This window comes from Lipotes vexillifer, unplaced genomic scaffold, assembly GCF_000442215.2.
Source record: "Lipotes vexillifer unplaced genomic scaffold, Lipotes_vexillifer_v1.1 scaffold61, whole genome shotgun sequence".
NCBI classification, from domain to species: Eukaryota; Metazoa; Chordata; class Mammalia; order Artiodactyla; family Lipotidae; genus Lipotes; species Lipotes vexillifer.
The window spans coordinates 1419387-1438716 of NW_006787051.1; the positions used below are offsets into that span (position 1 = coordinate 1419387).

The 19330-nt window shown below is 48.8% G+C and overlaps 1 protein-coding gene across 1 annotated transcript in view; it reads right to left on the minus strand.

The window, feature by feature from the left end:
- Positions 1–19330, minus strand: part of LOC103074517 (NADH-cytochrome b5 reductase 2) — a 40351-nt gene that overhangs the window by 9197 nt on the left and 11824 nt on the right. The window contains 12 exon segments of the mRNA XM_082931164.1: positions 3287–3389; positions 3843–4048; positions 4051–4059; positions 4929–5028; positions 6160–6245; positions 6965–7048; positions 7664–7793; positions 8069–8175; positions 10904–10976; positions 11249–11392; positions 12822–12890; positions 13163–13306. Of these exon segments, the coding sequence (XP_082787290.1) occupies positions 3287–3389; positions 3843–4048; positions 4051–4059; positions 4929–5028; positions 6160–6245; positions 6965–7048; positions 7664–7793; positions 8069–8175; positions 10904–10976; positions 11249–11392; positions 12822–12890; positions 13163–13306 (1255 nt within the window).

Genomic DNA, 19330 nt, shown 5'->3' on the forward strand with positions numbered 1-19330 from the left:
CGGAGCAATTATGTGCCAATAAAATGGACAAGCTAGAAGAATCAGACGAAGTCTTAGAAAGGTACAATCTCCCAAGACTGAACCAGGAAGAAATAGAAAATATGAACAGGCCGATTACCAGTACTGAAATAGAATCAGTAATTTTAAAACTCCCAAGAAACAAAAGTCCAGGACCAGATGGCTTCACAGGTGAATTCTATCAAACATTTAGAGAAGAGATAACACCTATCCTTCTGAAACTATTCTACAAGAAATTGGAGAAAAAGGAACACTTCTGAACTCATTCTATGAGGCCACCATCACCCTGATACAAAAACCAGACAAAAATATCACAAAAAAATATATAAACCAATATTGCTGATGAACATCGATGCAAAAATCCTCAACAAAATACTAGCAAACCTACTCCAACAGTACATTAAAAGGATTGTACACCATAATCAAGGGATTTATCTGAGGGCTGCAAGGATTTTTCAATACCCACAAATCAATCATTGTGAAACACCACATTCACAAATTGAAGAATAAAAACCATGTAATCAGCTCAACAGATGTAGAAAAAGCTTTTGATAAAATTCAACATCGATTTATGATAATTCTCCAGAAAGTGGGCATAGAGGGTACATACCTCAACATAATAAAGGCCATATATGACAAACTCACAGCTAACATCATACTCAACAGAGAAAAGCTAAAAGCATTCCCTCTAAGATCAGGAACACGACCAGGATGTCCACTCTCACCTCTTTTACTCAACATAGTTTTGGAAGTCCCAGCCACAGCAATCAGAGAAGAAAAGGAAATAAAAGGAATCCAAATGGGAAAGGAAGAAGTAAAACTGTCACTGTTTGCAGATGACATGATACTATACGTAGAAAATACAAGGGCTTCCCTGGTGGCATGGTGGTTGAGAGTCCGCCTGCCGACGCAGGGGACGCAGGTTCGTGCCCCGGTCCGGGAAGATCCCACATGCCACAGAGCGGCTGGGCCTATGAGCCATGGCCGCTGAGCCTGCGCGTCCAGAGCCTGTGCTCCGCGACGGGAGAGGCCACAACAGTGAGAGGCCCGCATACCACAAAAAAAAAAAAAAAAAAAAAAAAAAAAAAATACTAAAGGTGTCACCAGAAAACTAGAAGTCATCAATGAATTCAGTAAAGTTGCAGGATACGAAATTAATACACAGAAATCTGTTGCATTTCTATACATTAACAATGAAATATCAGAAAGAGAAATTAAGGAAATAATCCCATTCACCACTGCAACAAAATGAATAAAATAACCAGGAGTAAGCCCAGCTAAGGAAGCAAAAGACCTGTACTGTGAAAACTGATAGGAGGCTGATGAGAGAAATTGAGGACGACATAGATGGAAAGACATACCATGTTTCTGGATTGGAAGAATCAGTATTGTTTAAATGACCATGCTACCTAAGGCAATCTACAGATTCAGTGCAATCCCTATCAGATTACTGATGGCATTTTTCACAGAACTGGAACAAAAATTTTTAAATTCATACAGAAACACAAAAGAACCTGACTAGCCAAAACAATCTTGAAAAAGGAGAATGCAGCTGGAGGAATCACACTCCTTGACTTCAGACCATACTACAAAGCTACAGTAATCAAAACAGTTTGATACTGGCAAAAAAAACTGATACATAGATCAATGGAACAGGATAGAAAGCCCATAAATAAACCCACATGCTTATGGTCAATTAATCTATGACAAAGGAGGCAAGAATAGACAATCAAGAAAAGACAGTCTCTTCAATAAATGGTGCTGGGAAAACTGGACACTGACATGTAGAAGAATGAAATTAGAATATTCTCTAACACTATATACAAAAATAAACTCAAAACGTATTAAAGACCTAAATGTAAAACCAGATACTATAAAATTCCTAGAGGAAAACATAGGTAGGACAGTCTTTGACATAGATCGCAACAATATTTTTTTGGATCCGTCTCCTAGAGTAAAGGAAACAAAAGCAAAAATAAACAAATGGGATCTAATTAAACCTGAAAGCTTTTGCAGAACAAAGGTAACCATAAACAAAATAAAAAGACAACCTACAGAATGGGAGAAAAGATTTGAAAATGGTGCGACAGGACTTAATTTCCAAAATATACAAGCAGCTCATACAGCTCAATATCAAAAAATTTTAAAAAATGGGCATAAGACCTAAATAGACATTTCTCCAAAGAAGACATATAAAAAGCCAACAGGCCCATGAAAAGATGCTCGACATCACTAATTATTATTAGAGAAATGTAAATCAAAACTACAGTGAGGTACCACCTCACACTGGTCAGAATGGCCATCATCAAAAAATCTACAAATAATAAATGCTGGAGAGGGTGTAGAGAAACGGGAACCCTCCTACACTGTTGCTCGGAATGTAAATTGCTTCAGCCACTATGGAGAAGTGTATGGAGGTTCCTCAAAAAACTAAAAATAGGGTTGCCATATGTTCCTGCAGTCCCACTCCTAGTCATATATTGGAGAAAACTCTAATTCAAAAGGATACATGCACCCCAGTGTTCATAGCACTAGTTACACAAGACAAACATGGAAGCAATCTAAATGTCCATCAACAGATGAATGGAATATTACTCAGCCATAAAAATGATGAGATAATGCCATTTGCAGCAACACACTAAATGAAGTAAGAGAAAGAAATATCATATGATCTCACTTATATGTGCATCCTAGAAAAACGATATAAATGAACTTATTCACAAAACAGAAATAGACTCACAGACACAGAAAGCAAACTTTCGGTTACCAAAGGGGAAAGGGAGGAAAGGGATAAATTTGGAATTTGGGATTAACAGATACACACCACTATATATAAAATAGCAAAGGTCTACTGTATAGCATAGGGAGCTATATGCAATATCCTGTAAAAACCTATAATGGAAAAGAATCTGACAAAGAATATATATATACACACACACACACACAACCGAATCACTCTGCTGTACACCTGAAACATTATAAATCAACTATACTCCAAGAGCAGAAGTAATTAAAAAAATTCAAGAGCATAAGTGGTTTTATCCAGGCACAGATAACAAAGCAACAGCATGTCATCCTGACCACGAACAACAGATGGTGATAGTGAACACTTATACCCTTTGCAATAAATATGAACGATTTAAGCAATAGCCTCAGGAACCTAATTTTGTTTGCAAGTTCAGAAGCTTCTGTACTAACCACCCCTACCTGACCTCACCAGAATTGGGCCTGGCATTTAGAGGATCCTTAACAAAGAAGCACCCCTTACCTCCATTTGTGGTGTAAAGTGCAGGGACTCCAGGATTCTTGGAGCCCACGTTGACTATTGCCCTGATGTGTATTTTTAACACCATTTCCATTTCAAGGGTCTCCTACAAGAGAAGAAAGAGTGCACATGGAGGGTGCCTGAGCCCTCTGATAGGTGTGACCTTAAAAACAACACTCTAGAAAGAGGGGTCAAAGAGAAATTGGGAGTTGACACGACCCCCCTTGGATTCTCCTGGAGTTCTGACCCAGTATTTTTGACCATTGTGACCCCCCCCCCCGCAAGGACACAAGATGCCAATTCACATGTGGGGCAGGCCAAGGCCTTCTACCTGTCCAGCAGATCCCCCACAGAGCCACACTCAATGGCTATCTGCTTTGCACTGAATTTTATTTCACTAAACTATGGAAAAAGATACTGAAATGGAATTCCTTCAAGCCTCTTCAAGCAAGGAGGCCTAGAAGCTACTTTTGAGAGGAAGGGGTGCCAGCGTACACAAAGATGCATTACGAGGGACTTTTGAACACTTCCCAGTATAACATGGTGAAGCTGAGCTCACTGTGAAACATGAACGGGACCAGGCAAATTTGCTAAGAGCAAAGGAGGCATTAGTAGGTGTCACGTCCTTGGTGTAACCCAGTTTCTCCAAGTTAGGGTGCATGGCTCTCTGGATCAGGGGTGGTGGGCCACACACCAGGATGAACGAGAACCTCCCAGGAGGAGGGAGACGCTCCTTGATCATGTCCTCAGTAATGAAGCCTGACTGTACTTCCAGCCTGAGATTAAGCAGAAAAAAGCTGTTGCGGGGGCCAGGTTGTATCCCTGACCCCAGGCCCCCTGCCCGCCCTCCCTCAAGCTGGGAAGAGGAACACAAGGCTATTCGCCAAGGCTTAGACATCTGCACTACTGCTCTCCGCAGAAAGCTGGGAGTAGAGGACGTGGGGGGCCCAGAGAGCCCTTTTCAGTATTTACCCCAGGCCCCAGGCTCACTGCTGGGGCTCTGAGTCCCCGGCTGGTGTCTGCCTGCTGTAAGCACCGGCGCGGGTGAACGCCACCGTTGCACCCGGGTACGGCGTGAATCGAGGCCGTGAATCGAGGCCGTGAGCAGGAGCTGTGCCGGGCAGAGGGTGCTGTGGTTGTTTGGGGACTGGCTCGTTTGGGTGGCGCCCTCTGCTGGGAAGTGAGCTGTATGACGAGGCAGGCACAGCTCAGCGCTGGGTGGGAGAGGCAGTCTGCCAGCGTGAGGGTTCTGTGGGGTGCGGCCGGGGCTCAGCTTATGAGGACTGCGGTCCTAGGTGAGGTGCGGGGTGCAGGGTGAAAGGGTCAGTGGACATACAGGAGGCAGTGTGAGTGATGGCTCTGTGGGATGCCGTGTGGAGTGGGTGTTCAGGGTAGCCCGGGGCCTCAGGGTCCCCCCTGACGTTCATAGTAGTGCGTGGAGTGCCGCTGAGATATCGGACACCCCTCTACCGCCCTTACAAGCAGGTCATCCCAAATCTTCTCTCCCTCAAATTCCTGCATTTCCCAAGTAGAGACATAGTCCAAGGCCTCAGCCACCCAGCCCAGAACCAACCAACCCAGGGACTGGCCCCTGACTGGGTCAAGGGTTGGAGCTGACCCACGGTGGGGACAACGGGGGCCTTACCAACAGGAGGCCTGTCCAGGGTGTACCACAGGTTGAACTGCTTTGGGTGAGTTCTGGCAACTTCTTCAAGCTCCTTTCTCACCAAGATCTCCTCTACTGTCTAGAAAAGAAGCAACACGAGCCTCACCCCTCCAGGGCGTCCTGCTTGTTCCCCAGACTCAGCACACAGGTCAGCACGTTCCCACCCCGGCCACCTCACTCTAGCTTGAGTGCTCCCTGCAGACTCTGGGCCAAAGAGTTCTGCTGAGGCTCCGACACAGCAAACACCCTCTTGTGGAGGGAGGCGTTGGGTGACTGCCCTCCAGCTGGAAGGCTGTGTCTGAACACTGGGGATCCCAGCCCAGCTCCTGCATCCACTCTGAGCGCCAGGCAAGGCAAACCGGACTGGCCCAGGATCTCCTGCAGGGAATGCGGGCGTCTAAGGCAGTGATATATGACACGATATATATAATCTACGGCACTGGAGAGCTACAGCAGAGGAAGACAGAGGCTGCAGCCTCCGCTGGGGAAAGTGCACAAAGCCAAAAGACCTGTTGCAGGCTCAGAGATGCTGCACACAAGACCTGGACCGTAAAACTCGTCACGACCCTTGTCCCAACAATTCCACTTCTGCGATTCTGTTTAACAAAATAATCTAAGCCTAGGCACAATTATCCATCACTGTATCATTTATAACTGCGAAAACTGAAAACAACCTGAATGGAGGAGGAGACTTAGTAATGATGGTGCGACTTGATATATAAACTGATGAAAATATTTATAGAGTTTTAATGAGAAGAAAATGCCTGTGTGGTAATGTTGAGTAAAAAAACTAAAAATGAAAAACAATATATATATAATTGTGAATATATAGCAACGTATAGAGCAAACAAAAAAAAGAAGTAAATTATTTATATGCTTCCGTATTTTCTGAAATTTCCAGTAAGGGCAAGGCATCTATGATCTTACATTGGGAGAAGCGTAGAATTATATATTAAAGAAAGAAGGAAAGCTTAGTGCTTATGGTTGTTTGGGGAGACAGAGTTAAAAAAACAAAAACAAACGGAAAAACAGGCTTGGACTCAGCTTCTATGGCTGCCAGCAGCCCTACTTGAGCCCAGTGAGCCCTCCCATAGCTGCAGGCACCCGAGCAGCATGACTGTGGTGAGTGGGGAGAAAAAGAACGCAGAGGCCAGCTCAGCAAACAGTGGAACATTCCTTCCTCGCTCAAGGCTGACTCAGCAGAACTGACCTGGTTGGCACAGACGAGGGACATCCTGGTCTTGTCACTGGGCTTCTTGGTGATGCAGCGGATGAGCTGCAGCATGGGCGTAACCCCTGGAACACAGCTGGCAGGCAGGCCGGGTTTCCCTCCCCCACTGGTGCTCACCGACTCTGGTCTGCAGCAGCTTCACAAGTTTCCTTGGCCCCGATTACTTCTCTCACTTCTGTCCCCAGAACTCAAAGGGCAGAACCACCCTTCATTTTTTTTGGTTTTCCCTTCTAACACAACAATCCATCAAAAGCACTTCTCATTTTCACATGGCAGCACTGGTTTGAAACGACTGCATTTCACGTCTAGCTCCCTAACTGTCTGACTAAGGTGAGTCAGGCACCTGTCTGGGCTCTTCAGTGTCATTTGTAAAACAGATTTAATGACAAGTAAATGTGATAGTTTAAAAAATGCCCGTTACGGTGCCTGGCACGTTGCAGTTCTCCTTACACGTTTGTTCTCATCTTTCAGGCATTCATTTTCAAGGGATGGGGAGCATCAGGCTTGAACAGGATCCAGGAGCCCTTGGGTCCTGTGTGGGCCTGCCCAGCCTGGCCCCCAGCCTCACCTTAGAGGCTCCAGGGGCTCGTGGGGCGGCCACCATGTTGGTTAAGGGGAGCAGGGTGTCCAGGGTCAGTGTCAAGACCTGTCATTGACCCTGCATCCCCATCTCAAAGGGCCAGGGAAGGAATCTCTCACACCACCCCTTCTAGGACCAAATGACTCCAAAGTCAGAAAGGTCTCAGGGCTCACCCTGTGGATGAAGCCCCCAGTAGCCTCTTACCTGTGCCCCCAGCAATCATTCCCAGGTGATGGACCGGTTTATTTTCAAGCTCACTCGTTTTGTATGGTTTGAACGCAAACTTCCCTGAAAACGCAGAGGATACTTCTGATGTCTACGGCTCTTGACTGAGAGCCCGCAAAAAACTGAGTTCCTCGGGCCTCCCAGGAAGCAAGTCCACCTAAGGGAGTGGCTATGCCATTTTAAACCAGAGGAGCAAGCCAGGGTGGCCTCCTTACCCAGCCCTGGCCCACCGGGGCCCAAAGTGGGAGTAGAGCCTGGGCATCCTTGGGTGAATAACTGTACCTTTTCTTCTGAGGAAGAAGGAAGGCAGGCTGAGGTTAACATGGAGTGTCACACAGCACGCTCACCCACAGCAGCGAATGAGTAAGTGATGAGCATGTGAGCAAGCGGATGAGTGTGCATTCCATCCATCCATCCACCCATCCTCCATTTTTCAGCAACAGCAAGTGCCTTTCGTGCATCAGGCATTGTGCTGGAGATACAGTGACGAGGAAACACCAAATCACTCCCTTACCTTCATGGAGCTTATGATCTCATAAAGTGGGTGTGTGAATGAATGTATGAAGACTTCAAGGACAAGTCCGTGTGACTCAAATCTGAGGAGCTTTCTAGAACAATGGAACAACCATAGGCATCTTCCTCCTCCTAGCTGGAGGCCCAGTGTGAACCCCCCAGTACCTGACCCGTGATAGAACAGGCGCCCGGATGGCCCTTGAAAAAGGATGGTGTCCCCAGTTTTCATGTTCTCCAAGTACCGAGTCATCTTCCCCGCTTCTGGATGATTAGGGCGTACATTTCTGAAGTGGATCTGAAAAATAAGGCAGCATGGTTTTCACAGCTTCAGCCCCGAGGCCACAGCCACACACAACTCAAGCATACACTTGCTACCAGAAACCATGAGGAGCAAATCCTCTGCACTCACGGTTGCTCTAAAGCAACACCTGAAGACTTCACTAGGTCAACAGCTTCACTGTTAAATGACACCGCTGGGAAGCCCTGTCCAGGGCACGTGCCCCTTCTCCACCCACCACCCTGAACAAGCTTGTGACGGTGAGGCAGCTGGACATGGCAGGCATCATTTACCTTGATAATTAAGTTCACAAAGCCTAGATCCTCATCACTGGACACAGGCGTGTAAGCCCTGACCACCAACACACCATCAATTTTGGCCAAGAGATTAACATAGTTACCTACAGAAAAGGCACCAAATGTTAAGACTGAGCAGGGCCAGCCTAAACAGGACCAAGGATTTCTCTAAAGGACTGAGCTATGGCGGCAGAGGGGGTGCATAGCGCGACAGGGTGCATGGGAGGAGGGCCAAGCAAGGAAGGAGCCCAAGTCCAGGATGCCTAGATCCTAGGCCTGCCCTTATCACTCCATGTGCAAGCCTGGACAAGTCACTTCACCCCATATACCTGCCTTGACTCCATCACAGCGTAGCTGTGAGCTTCACACACAGGAAGCCCACTGTCAGTGCAGGCTTACCGTGTCAAAGTGCTCTGTGGGGCAGGAAGAGCTAATTAAAGTTGGAGGCTGAGCATTAAAAGTTACAGAAAAGTGTTTCCTTTTTAAAGCAAAATATGTTGCCTTCGTAAAGTCATTTCTTCCTAAACTGTATGTATCACTGGGGTCTATGAATGAATCACAGCTCCCTCATCTGTATCCTGTCCCCTGGCATGGAGCAGGCCTGGCCTCACAGGTATGCAGGGCTCCAGGATTTAGACATCCATGGACCATGAGTTCCGGCAGCAGCACTGTGTCTCCCTGGCCCATGGCTCTGCTGAAGGGCAGCAGTGAAGCTTTGAACCATGTAATTCTGTCCCTCCAGGGTAGACATGAACAGACCAGGGTGGCCAGAGACCTGTGGATCATGACTCCATGATCCAGTGTCACATGATGGGCTAGGCCACTCAGATTTCTGCTGCATCCAACATGGGAGACTTCAGTGACTAAGGCAATTAGTGGTGAGGGCAGAAGCTGCAATCAAGAGATACCAAGGGGCTTCCCTGGTGGCACAGTGGTTGAGAGTCCGCCTGCCGATGCAGGGGACACGGGTTCGTGCCCCGGTCCGGGAAGATCCCACATGCCGCGGAGCGGCTGGGCCCGTGAGCCATGGCCGCTGAGCCTGGCCACAACAGTGAGAGGCCCGCGTAACGCAAAAATAAAAAAAAATTTTAAAAAAAAAGGGATGCCAAGAGACAAAGGTAAGAGGAAGTTCTGAGCCAGAGTATCTGAGCGGGTAGAAGCTGTGTGAGCACAGGACAGAGAGAGAGCATATGCAGACAGAGCAGAGACCAGGGAGACGGGTGAGGAGAAGGGCAGGAGGGAGGGAAGGAGGAAAAGGAGGAGGGGGCGCTGCAGGGGCAAAGCCCAGTCTTTGAGGGGCCCCGAAGCCTGAGGTGCAAACGCTCTGGGTTAAGAAAGGACAGACTTAGGATGGATAAACAACAAGGTCCTACTGTATAGCACAGGGAACTATACTGAATATCCTGTGATAAACCATAATGGGAAAGAATATGAAAAAGAATATATATATATGTATAACTGTGTCACTTTGCTGTACAGCAGAAATTAACACAACCTTGTAAACAACTGTATTTCCATAAAATTAAAAAAAAGAAACGACAGGCTCTATGACTCTGGCTATGCCCTGGCTGGGAACCAGGGATACCCAGGAATAAACACCTGTGGCAGCTTCCTGCGGAGAACTCATCTGATACTGGAAACCTTAGAGAGACTCTTTCAGATGCAGCCAACCTGGGCCTGGCCTGGCAGCAACCTCAGAGAAAACGGGGCTGCCCGGCTGGTCCCGCAGACGGCATCTCTAACCAGCTTCGTTTCAGCAAGGCTGGCAAGCATGAGCAATCTCCGAGCCTCCATAGCAGACTCTCCCAGAACCCTCTAAATTACCTTGTGCACTAACTGTGCACTGCCCACACCAGGGCTGAGGAGAGAGTGGGTCATGACAGTTTCTAAGAAATTCTATTTCTCAGAGGTTTTATTCTTCAGCCTTCTTGCCAATAGGGCTGGTCTCACCAGCCAGGCAGAGGGCTGGAAGGCAGGCTGACACCCAGCTCTCACGGATGAAGCGGGACAGAGGAAGCAGCAAGGAGGCTCAGGGGCCAGGCTGGCTGCCTAGTGGGTAATTTCATCACCTGAAGAGGTGACATCAAGCTTTTGTCCCATGCACCCAGGACAAGTAGGCTATGGATGAGGATCTCAACCAGGAAGGCAAGCAGCACAAAGCTCCAGGCTGTGGGCCTAGCAGAGCGCTAAGACTGACTCAGCCACGTGGTGGTGGTACAGATTAGAAACGGGATAACTCGGAACTCTAGGACTGCTAGGGCTCATATCCACAACGGGTCCCTCCTTTCGTGCATGAGTCTGAGGCCCCTGCTGAGAATCCACGTACTGGAGGGGAAGGGCACCAACCCCCTCCTGCCCCTCCAAACCTTCCGGGCCTTTCTCTTGACAGTAGGGGAACATCAATTCCTCCCATCCGTCCTAAGTGCACCGCACTTTACAGTTTCTGAATTTTCACATCCATCAGTCACTTAATTCTCACAACAATGCAAGTAGCAGACAGGCCTGGGAAACCCCATGTCATAGACAGAGTCTCAGAGAGGTTGAGGGACTTGCTTAAGATTGCCCAGCAAGGAGCTGGCAATGGGATCTTAGACCTTCTGACTCTAGACTCAGTTCTTTTCAATGGTCATTAAGATACCGCTTTTGTGTCAGCCCCAATGGAACAATGAGAAAGGGAATGGACTGTCCCTAAGCCTATCTCCCTACCTCTTTATGAGCTTATGTGGCTCAGGAAAGGTAGCAGGGCAACCTCTACACCTCAGCCGAGTTTCTGTTAGGAGGCAGAGTGCCCACAAGGCCCAGGTCCTGGTGATGACACCAAACTCCACTCACCTACAGGAAGCCCTAAGGCACGGTCCGGCGAGGGCAGTCCAAAGCGGAACCTCCGAGTGTTGTAGCTGATTTGCTAATAAAACAGAAAACAGAGGCAGGCTCTGTCAGCTTTCTGGAAGCTTTGCTGGGCAGCTCAGATGCCTGGGAAAGGAGCTCCCAGCGCACATGCACAGACAGTGGCAGTGGGGAGCAAACTAGAAGCCATGGAATGCCCATCCCACTGCCCTGGCCTCCCCAGCCAACACATTCCCCACCGCTTTGTCTTCCTCTCACATCACCCCCGCCCGCCCCCCACCCCCGCCCCGTCCTGCCCCTGACAGCAGAGGAGGAGGCCTGACCCATCACCTCTTTCTCAGTCAGGGGCAGCAGGAACTTGGCTTCAGGGTGCTGTAAGGTGATAGGACGCCTCTTCTTTACATTCTTGTTCTTCAGGGCCAACAGGAGCACAGTGATCCCAATAACAGTGATGGCGAGAAGCACAGACGTGTCCTACCAGACACATGTGAGCAGGGCACCTCAGGTCCTGCCTGCCCTGGGCAGGACAGCTCTCAGGCCCAGGGGCACCCGCTCCACACCAGAGGCATGTATGAAGCCAGACTGTGCCTAAAAGAAACTAGGCAGAGGTAAAGGTACTATAGATACTAGAAGGCAGGCTCAGCCTACGGTGGACCTGGAGGCTGGGAGGGGCCAGCTACTGCTGAGAACTCATCTGATACTGGAAACCTTAGAGAGACTCTTTCAGATGCAGCCAACCTGGGCCTGGCCTGGCAGCAACCTCAGAGAAAACGGGGCTGCCCGGCTGGTCCCGCAGACGGCATCTCTAACCAGCTTCGTTTCAGCAAGGCTGGCAAGCATGAGCAATCTCCGAGCCTCCATAGCAGACTCTCCCAGAACCCTCTAAATTACCTTGTGCACTAACTGTGCACTGCCCACACCAGGGCTGAGGAGAGAGTGGGTCATGACAGTTTCTAAGAAATTCTATTTCTCAGAGGTTTTATTCTTCAGCCTTCTTGCCAATAGGGCTGGTCTCACCAGCCAGGCAGAGGGCTGGAAGGCAGGCTGACACCCAGCTCTCACGGATGAAGCGGGACAGAGGAAGCAGCAAGGAGGCTCAGGGGCCAGGCTGGCTGCCTAGTGGGTAATTTCATCACCTGAAGAGGTGACATCAAGCTTTTGTCCCATGCACCCAGGACAAGTAGGCTATGGATGAGGATCTCAACCAGGAAGGCAAGCAGCACAAAGCTCCAGGCTGTGGGCCTAGCAGAGCGCTAAGACTGACTCAGCCACGTGGTGGTGGTACAGATTAGAAACGGGATAACTCGGAACTCTAGGACTGCTAGGGCTCATATCCACAACGGGTCCCTCCTTTCGTGCATGAGTCTGAGGCCCCTGCTGAGAATCCACGTACTGGAGGGGAAGGGCACCAACCCCCTCCTGCCCCTCCAAACCTTCCGGGCCTTTCTCTTGACAGTAGGGGAACATCAATTCCTCCCATCCGTCCTAAGTGCACCGCACTTTACAGTTTCTGAATTTTCACATCCATCAGTCACTTAATTCTCACAACAATGCAAGTAGCAGACAGGCCTGGGAAACCCCATGTCATAGACAGAGTCTCAGAGAGGTTGAGGGACTTGCTTAAGATTGCCCAGCAAGGAGCTGGCAATGGGATCTTAGACCTTCTGACTCTAGACTCAGTTCTTTTCAATGGTCATTAAGATACCGCTTTTGTGTCAGCCCCAATGGAACAATGAGAAAGGGAATGGACTGTCCCTAAGCCTATCTCCCTACCTCTTTATGAGCTTATGTGGCTCAGGAAAGGTAGCAGGGCAACCTCTACACCTCAGCCGAGTTTCTGTTAGGAGGCAGAGTGCCCACAAGGCCCAGGTCCTGGTGATGACACCAAACTCCACTCACCTACAGGAAGCCCTAAGGCACGGTCCGGCGAGGGCAGTCCAAAGCGGAACCTCCGAGTGTTGTAGCTGATTTGCTAATAAAACAGAAAACAGAGGCAGGCTCTGTCAGCTTTCTGGAAGCTTTGCTGGGCAGCTCAGATGCCTGGGAAAGGAGCTCCCAGCGCACATGCACAGACAGTGGCAGTGGGGAGCAAACTAGAAGCCATGGAATGCCCATCCCACTGCCCTGGCCTCCCCAGCCAACACATTCCCCACCGCTTTGTCTTCCTCTCACATCACCCCCGCCCGCCCCCCACCCCCGCCCCGTCCTGCCCCTGACAGCAGAGGAGGAGGCCTGACCCATCACCTCTTTCTCAGTCAGGGGCAGCAGGAACTTGGCTTCAGGGTGCTGTAAGGTGATAGGACGCCTCTTCTTTACATTCTTGTTCTTCAGGGCCAACAGGAGCACAGTGATCCCAATAACAGTGATGGCGAGAAGCACAGACGTGTCCTACCAGACACATGTGAGCAGGGCACCTCAGGTCCTGCCTGCCCTGGGCAGGACAGCTCTCAGGCCCAGGGGCACCCGCTCCACACCAGAGGCATGTATGAAGCCAGACTGTGCCTAAAAGAAACTAGGCAGAGGTAAAGGTACTATAGATACTAGAAGGCAGGCTCAGCCTACGGTGGACCTGGAGGCTGGGAGGGGCCAGCTACAGATCAGACAAGGAGGGATGCTTTAAACTCCCAGTCCGATGGCTCAGGAGTGCTAATGTCACCAGGCCTTTCCTGCCCATCTGCCTCTATCCTGGCTACAGCCAAGGGTGCAAGCCCTGGCAGTCCCTTCCTTGAGGTGGAAGGGGTGAGGATGCTGCTTCTGGTACACAATTTGGAATGAGGGCCCCAACCCCCAGGGACAGAGCTAGGGAGGGGGGATTAGCTGCTGAGCTAAGAGGGATGGGGTTGCTCCCTCCACTCCCCTCTTCCAGGTCTGGCTAGGGCAGGGGTAGGGGTGGGGTGAGTACCTCTGTTGCCGGAGCTGCTCCAGGTCTTTGCTCAAAACCCACCAACGCCCACCGTTAGCAGGAGTGCACATAAATTTTTAACTTGAAGGGTTCAGAGAAAAGAAAAGGAAGCTATACACACACACAAAAGAAAAAAAAAAAAAAGATGGAACCAGCTGGGACCAATAGGGCAGTGAATCTGACCTCCAACACACCCTGAGTCTCATCTTACTACATTAGCATATTAAATGACACACCTATTGGTGGCCAGGACCTGACATTAAGGACCAAAAAAGGATAAAAAGGGGGTGGCACCCCAGTCCCTCAGAAAAAGCCCCGCCCCTTCCCCGTAGACTATTGCATATGCCTCCACATAGCTCGCCTCACTCCTCCTTCCGTTGTCTTTACTCTTTAAACCCCTCTCACCAGCTGGGTGAGAATTTGATCTGTGAACTTAGTTCCCACTTCTCCATTCTTTGGCCACTGAATAAAGACTGTGCTGGGTCAACTGCAGCTTGGGTTTTGTTATTTGCCTACTTGAACTCAAACAGAAAAAAACCCCTCCCTTGCCAAGGCAGAGAGCCTCCACTGGGCTAGGGCTGGGGCAGGGTCCATACGACTTAATTCGGTAACAAATTTTCGTGTCCAATGGGGGGCCCATTCCGTCTGGTAACTCAGGGCTTACTCGCCAACAAGGCAAGTTAAATAACTGGCCAGTTTGCTCCAATTCTGGATCCCTGAGCCAGTGAAGGCTACTAAATTAAGCCTGAGATCAAAAAGCAGCCAAGAATCAAGTGGGGTCCTCCCCAGGTTAAGACCCCCCCTACCCCAGCACATCTCCAAGGATACTTGCTACATATTGGTGTAGTGTCCAGGCGATGCCCAACACAGGGGGCGCTGACCCCACTTCAGTCGATAAGGCCAATGGTGGTTGTAGGGGTTGGCTAATTAAGGGAAAGGATCCTGCCCACTTGGTTGGAGCCAGACCTCTGCCGAGAAGACTGGACTGGATGGTTGGTTGTCTAAACTGAGCCAATGCTCTGATAACAGGGGAGGCGAGATTGGACAATTGGTTGCCTGAATGGACTGGATGGAAGCCCTCCAGGCCACCACATGGTAAGAACATCTTTGTTTTGTGTGTGCAAAGTAAGCCCTAGTCTCTGTTCTTGATAAGGGTGAAACTTCAACCTCTGTTCTGTGTGGTCTTGTTTGCCCTGACGTTCTTGGAAATACTTGCCACAACTGTGGGCATGGGTCGAGCACTTAAAGGCCACTAGGGCGCTCTCCACTGGAAGACTCCTGTGAAAGGATAAGTCGGTGACGGACCAGGGTAGATGAGCACTAGGTATCCTGCTGGCTGGAAGCAAATGTCCATGTAAGTTGGCACACTGCACTGTAAAGCACTCACAGCCCTGACCCCTGCAGCACTCCCGACTCTAGGATATAGTCAAAAATCCAAAAGCACATCTTCTGTATTGGTTCGTCTTGCCCTAACTTGCCATCCTGGGTCAGGGTATATGGCTCTGTTGCGTAGGTCTCTCCCCATTACCCTCTATCACAGATCCCTAGGGGATCCTTCCTCTGAGACACAAGCCCTTTAAAAATCTTATTTCTGCCATTTTTCCGGAAAATTATCATCTAGCCAGAGAAGGAGGAAGAGGACACCCAAATCATCCAAAGTCCTTGGGTCCTTGCAGCTGAGAGTATAGAGAACTGCACACATTGCAAATGGGCATTCGGTCTCCCTGCTTGATTGCCTGTAACCAAGCAGGGTCAAGCCCTTTTTGAACAAGCCTCCTTGACTGCCAGAGAGGCTCTCCGAGCAATTTATCTGATTAGAGAACGCTTATTTCCCATTCCTCCTTTACCCTATCTCCGAGGACTGCTCGCTGAAAACACTCACCTACACTGGGTATCTCCTACAGTCCCACAGTAGGCCTGGGAACGTCTACTTGCTAACTTAGAGGGGACTTTATAAGTAGGGCCCTCTTAGACAGCATCTCCCCTTCCAGCCCCTATGAAGATTGGTTCAGATCTCAGTTAGAGTGCCTAGACAACTTGGTGTGGGCCAGATCCTGTGGGATCTGTGTTGCTACCAACCCTAGGAAGAGGCCACTGGGAAGCTGGAAACAGACCAGAAATAAGGACTCCCCATTATGGGTAACCAAGCCTCTGTCCTGGTGAAACTGCTGCTAGGGTGCATTCTCCATAACGGGAAATTCTTCGAGTACTGCCCACTACCAAAGAGACAGCTTATTTTCTTTTGCAACACCATGTAGCCCCAATATAAACTGGCAGATGGAGAAAGTTGGTCGACTAATGGCTCGCTAAATTGTAATACTATTTTTCAATTGGATCTCTATTGCCAGCATTTAAAAAAATGAGATGAGATCCCCATGTACAATGTTTCATGGCACTTAGCCAAAACAAGGGCCTCCATAAAAAATGCAAGGCTAGTTCAAATCTCATTCTCTCTCAGTTTTCCTCCCCCGGGAACTAGTCCAATGAACGCCCACAGAGTTCAGTACCAGAACTCTGAATCAGTAAGCTATTCCCCCTTTGGGAGGTCCCCAATGGAGAGGGGGGTGCTGACCACCATGTATGTACCCCTCTCTTTCTCAGATCTATACAACTAGAAGGATCAATCCCAGGGTTTATGGGAAGACCCCTGAGGGAGTCCTTAATTTAGTCTGGGGAATATTCCACTCTCATTTCCCCACTTGGGTGGATGTCCAAACCCTCCTAAAATATCTTATTCTCTGGGGAAGAAAAGGCACTGATTATAACTAATGCAAGGGAGAAAGTGGATAAGACCAATCAAAAGTATGCAGGGCACACTGTATAATAGCTTGGAGCCCCAGCCATCCCCAACACGGACCCTGGGTGGGATCATCAAGAGGAAAACAGTTGGCAGAACCTCACACATTTCAGGGATTTGATGCTTAAGGGCTTAGCGGGGAAGAAACCCATAAATTGAAGTAGGTACAGGGAGCCATCCAGGGACCAGAGGAAAATCCCTCAGCCTTCCTTGAGTGCCTAAGGGAGTGTCTCCAAGTGTACGCAAATATAATCTGAAGCCACTGGAAGGGCAGGCCACTCTTAAGTCCCAGAGGGCCCCAGACGTTGTGAGAAAATTACAAAAGTTGGGGAGAGGGCCCACCATGCCCACTTCCCGGCTGGTGGAATCAGCACTTCGGGTGTTCAACAACCGGGATCTGGAGGCGAATGCAAAGGAAGATAAACGAGCAGAATGAACTGCCAGTATTCTGGCTTTAGCGATTCAGGGTCAATCGACCTCCCAGGAATGACGGCCCCCCAAGGGACCCTGTGACATTGATGAGTCCCCCGCATTTCGAAGACCACGCCCACAGTGGAGAGAAGGGCTTAAAACCAATCAGTGTGCAAACTGCACAGAGGAGAGTCATCGGAAGGGAGAATGCCCCAAATGTCTCGGAAGGAAACTAGGTGGACCATTGTGTCCTGGCCCAACCTCACTGGTTGCGCACATAAAAGAAGAGAACTGAAGGGGCCTAGGCGCTCCTCAGAGCACCCTGGAAATTACCCCTGAGGAGCCTCAGCTGACCCTGACCATAGGGGGTGAAAAGGTTGACTTTTTAGTTGACACAGGGGCCACCTTCTTGGTCTTGAACATTCGACAAGGCAAAATGACCAAAGATAAAGGTAAGATCATGGGAGTGGAAGGGAAGCCACAGGAGTGCAATTTTATAGAGCCCTTTCAGTGCGCTTTGGAAGGAAAAATGTTATCTCACTCTTTCTTATATATCCCGGAATGCCCAATTCCTCTAATAGAAAGAAACTTACTATATAAATTGGGAGCTACAATTTATCTCAGAGACAAAAACCTTATCACTGAAATACCCAAGACCACCTTCTATTCTGTAGCCCTAGCGCTACTGCCCTCTGACAATAATAATGGTCCAATTAACCTTGAGGGGATTAACCCCTCAGTATGGGCCCACGACAGAGCCCATACTGTTGGCAGAGCCAGGAGGGCACCACCAGTCATAGTCAAGCTGTGACCCAACCACAGTCACCCAAGTAAAAAGCAATACCCCTTAAACCAAAGAAGCCCTAGTGGGCATTAAAGCCTATAATAGAAAGCTACTCAAACAAGGGCTTCTTAGATCCTGTCAGTCCCCTTGCAACACTCCTATTCTTCTGGTAAAAAAAAATCCAAAAAATGGGAAATACTGGCTAGTTCAGGACCTCCAAGTAGTAAATGAAGCTAGGGAGGAAATTCACTCCTGGTGCCCAACCAGTACACATTACCCTCTACCCCAAACCCTGAGAGGATCTGGTATTCAGTGTTAGACTTAAAAAGATGCCTTCTTTTGTATGTCCTTAGCCCCAGTATCTCAATAGATTTTTGTATTTGAAGGGCAGGATCTCTACAGCTCTAGAAAACAATCATTGCGCTGGAAGGTTCTGCCCCAGGGACTTAAAAACTGCCCCCACCCTTTTCGTAAAGGTTTTAGCCTAAGATCTTAGTGATCTTGAGTTAGAAGAGCGAAATATACTTCAATATGTGGATGACATTCTAATCGCCAGCCCCACCAAAGAGCTTTCTGACCATAACACAGTTAGCACCTCATATCATCTGGCTGAGAAAGGATATAAAGTTTCAAAGCAAGAAGTCCAGATCTCCCTCCAGTGGGTAGAATACTTAGGATTTATAACAGAAAAGGGGCACATGTTGCAGCAAAAATAGAAATGAGATTTTTCTGATAAACAAGGAAAATAAGCTACAATGAACAGGCTGGGGAAACAGCTGTATATATACAGGCCTGAAAGAGTTAAGCAATCTTGTTTATTCTTGAGCTGTTACTACAATCAAACACTTGTAGCTAGACTTGTCCTTCACAAAGCTAAACAAAACTAATTACTCTCTGATTCCATAGGAATTGTACCCTGCACCTGGCATTTACTCTCTGCATTCTCTTGTAGCAAATTACCCCTTGTAGCTGTTTACATTTCAGAAAGAAGGTCACAGATAACCCAGAGATGAATGGACCCAATTACCAGGCTGCCTGACAGCAGCAGTGACTGTTTTAAAATATTGCAAGAAGAAGAATGCAAGACCTTCACCACTTTGTTCCTTATCACTTATCTTGGACTGCAAGTTCCACCTATAAGACCCTCCGCAATTCCCCAAGACAGGGGGCCACAGTTCTTGAGGTGCTAGCCTACTGTGTCTTCCCTTCTTCCTGGCAAGAAAACTAAAGCCATCTCTCTCTTCCTCCAAAATCTCTGCCTCCGTATTTCTGTTCGGCATCGGTGCACAGGAAAGCTGAAATTTCGGCAACACACAGGGCACTATCTAAGGAGAAGGAATTGGCTTGCCAGATGGCCCCCTCTAGTATGAGAAAACAGCTCTGGGGGTTCCTAGGGATGGCCGGGTTCTGCTGTACATGGATCGCCAACTTTGGCTTAGGTGCTAAGCCCTTGTATGAACAATTAAAGGGAAGGACCCTGACCCTTTTGAGTGGACCCCCAATTGTGACAGGGCATTC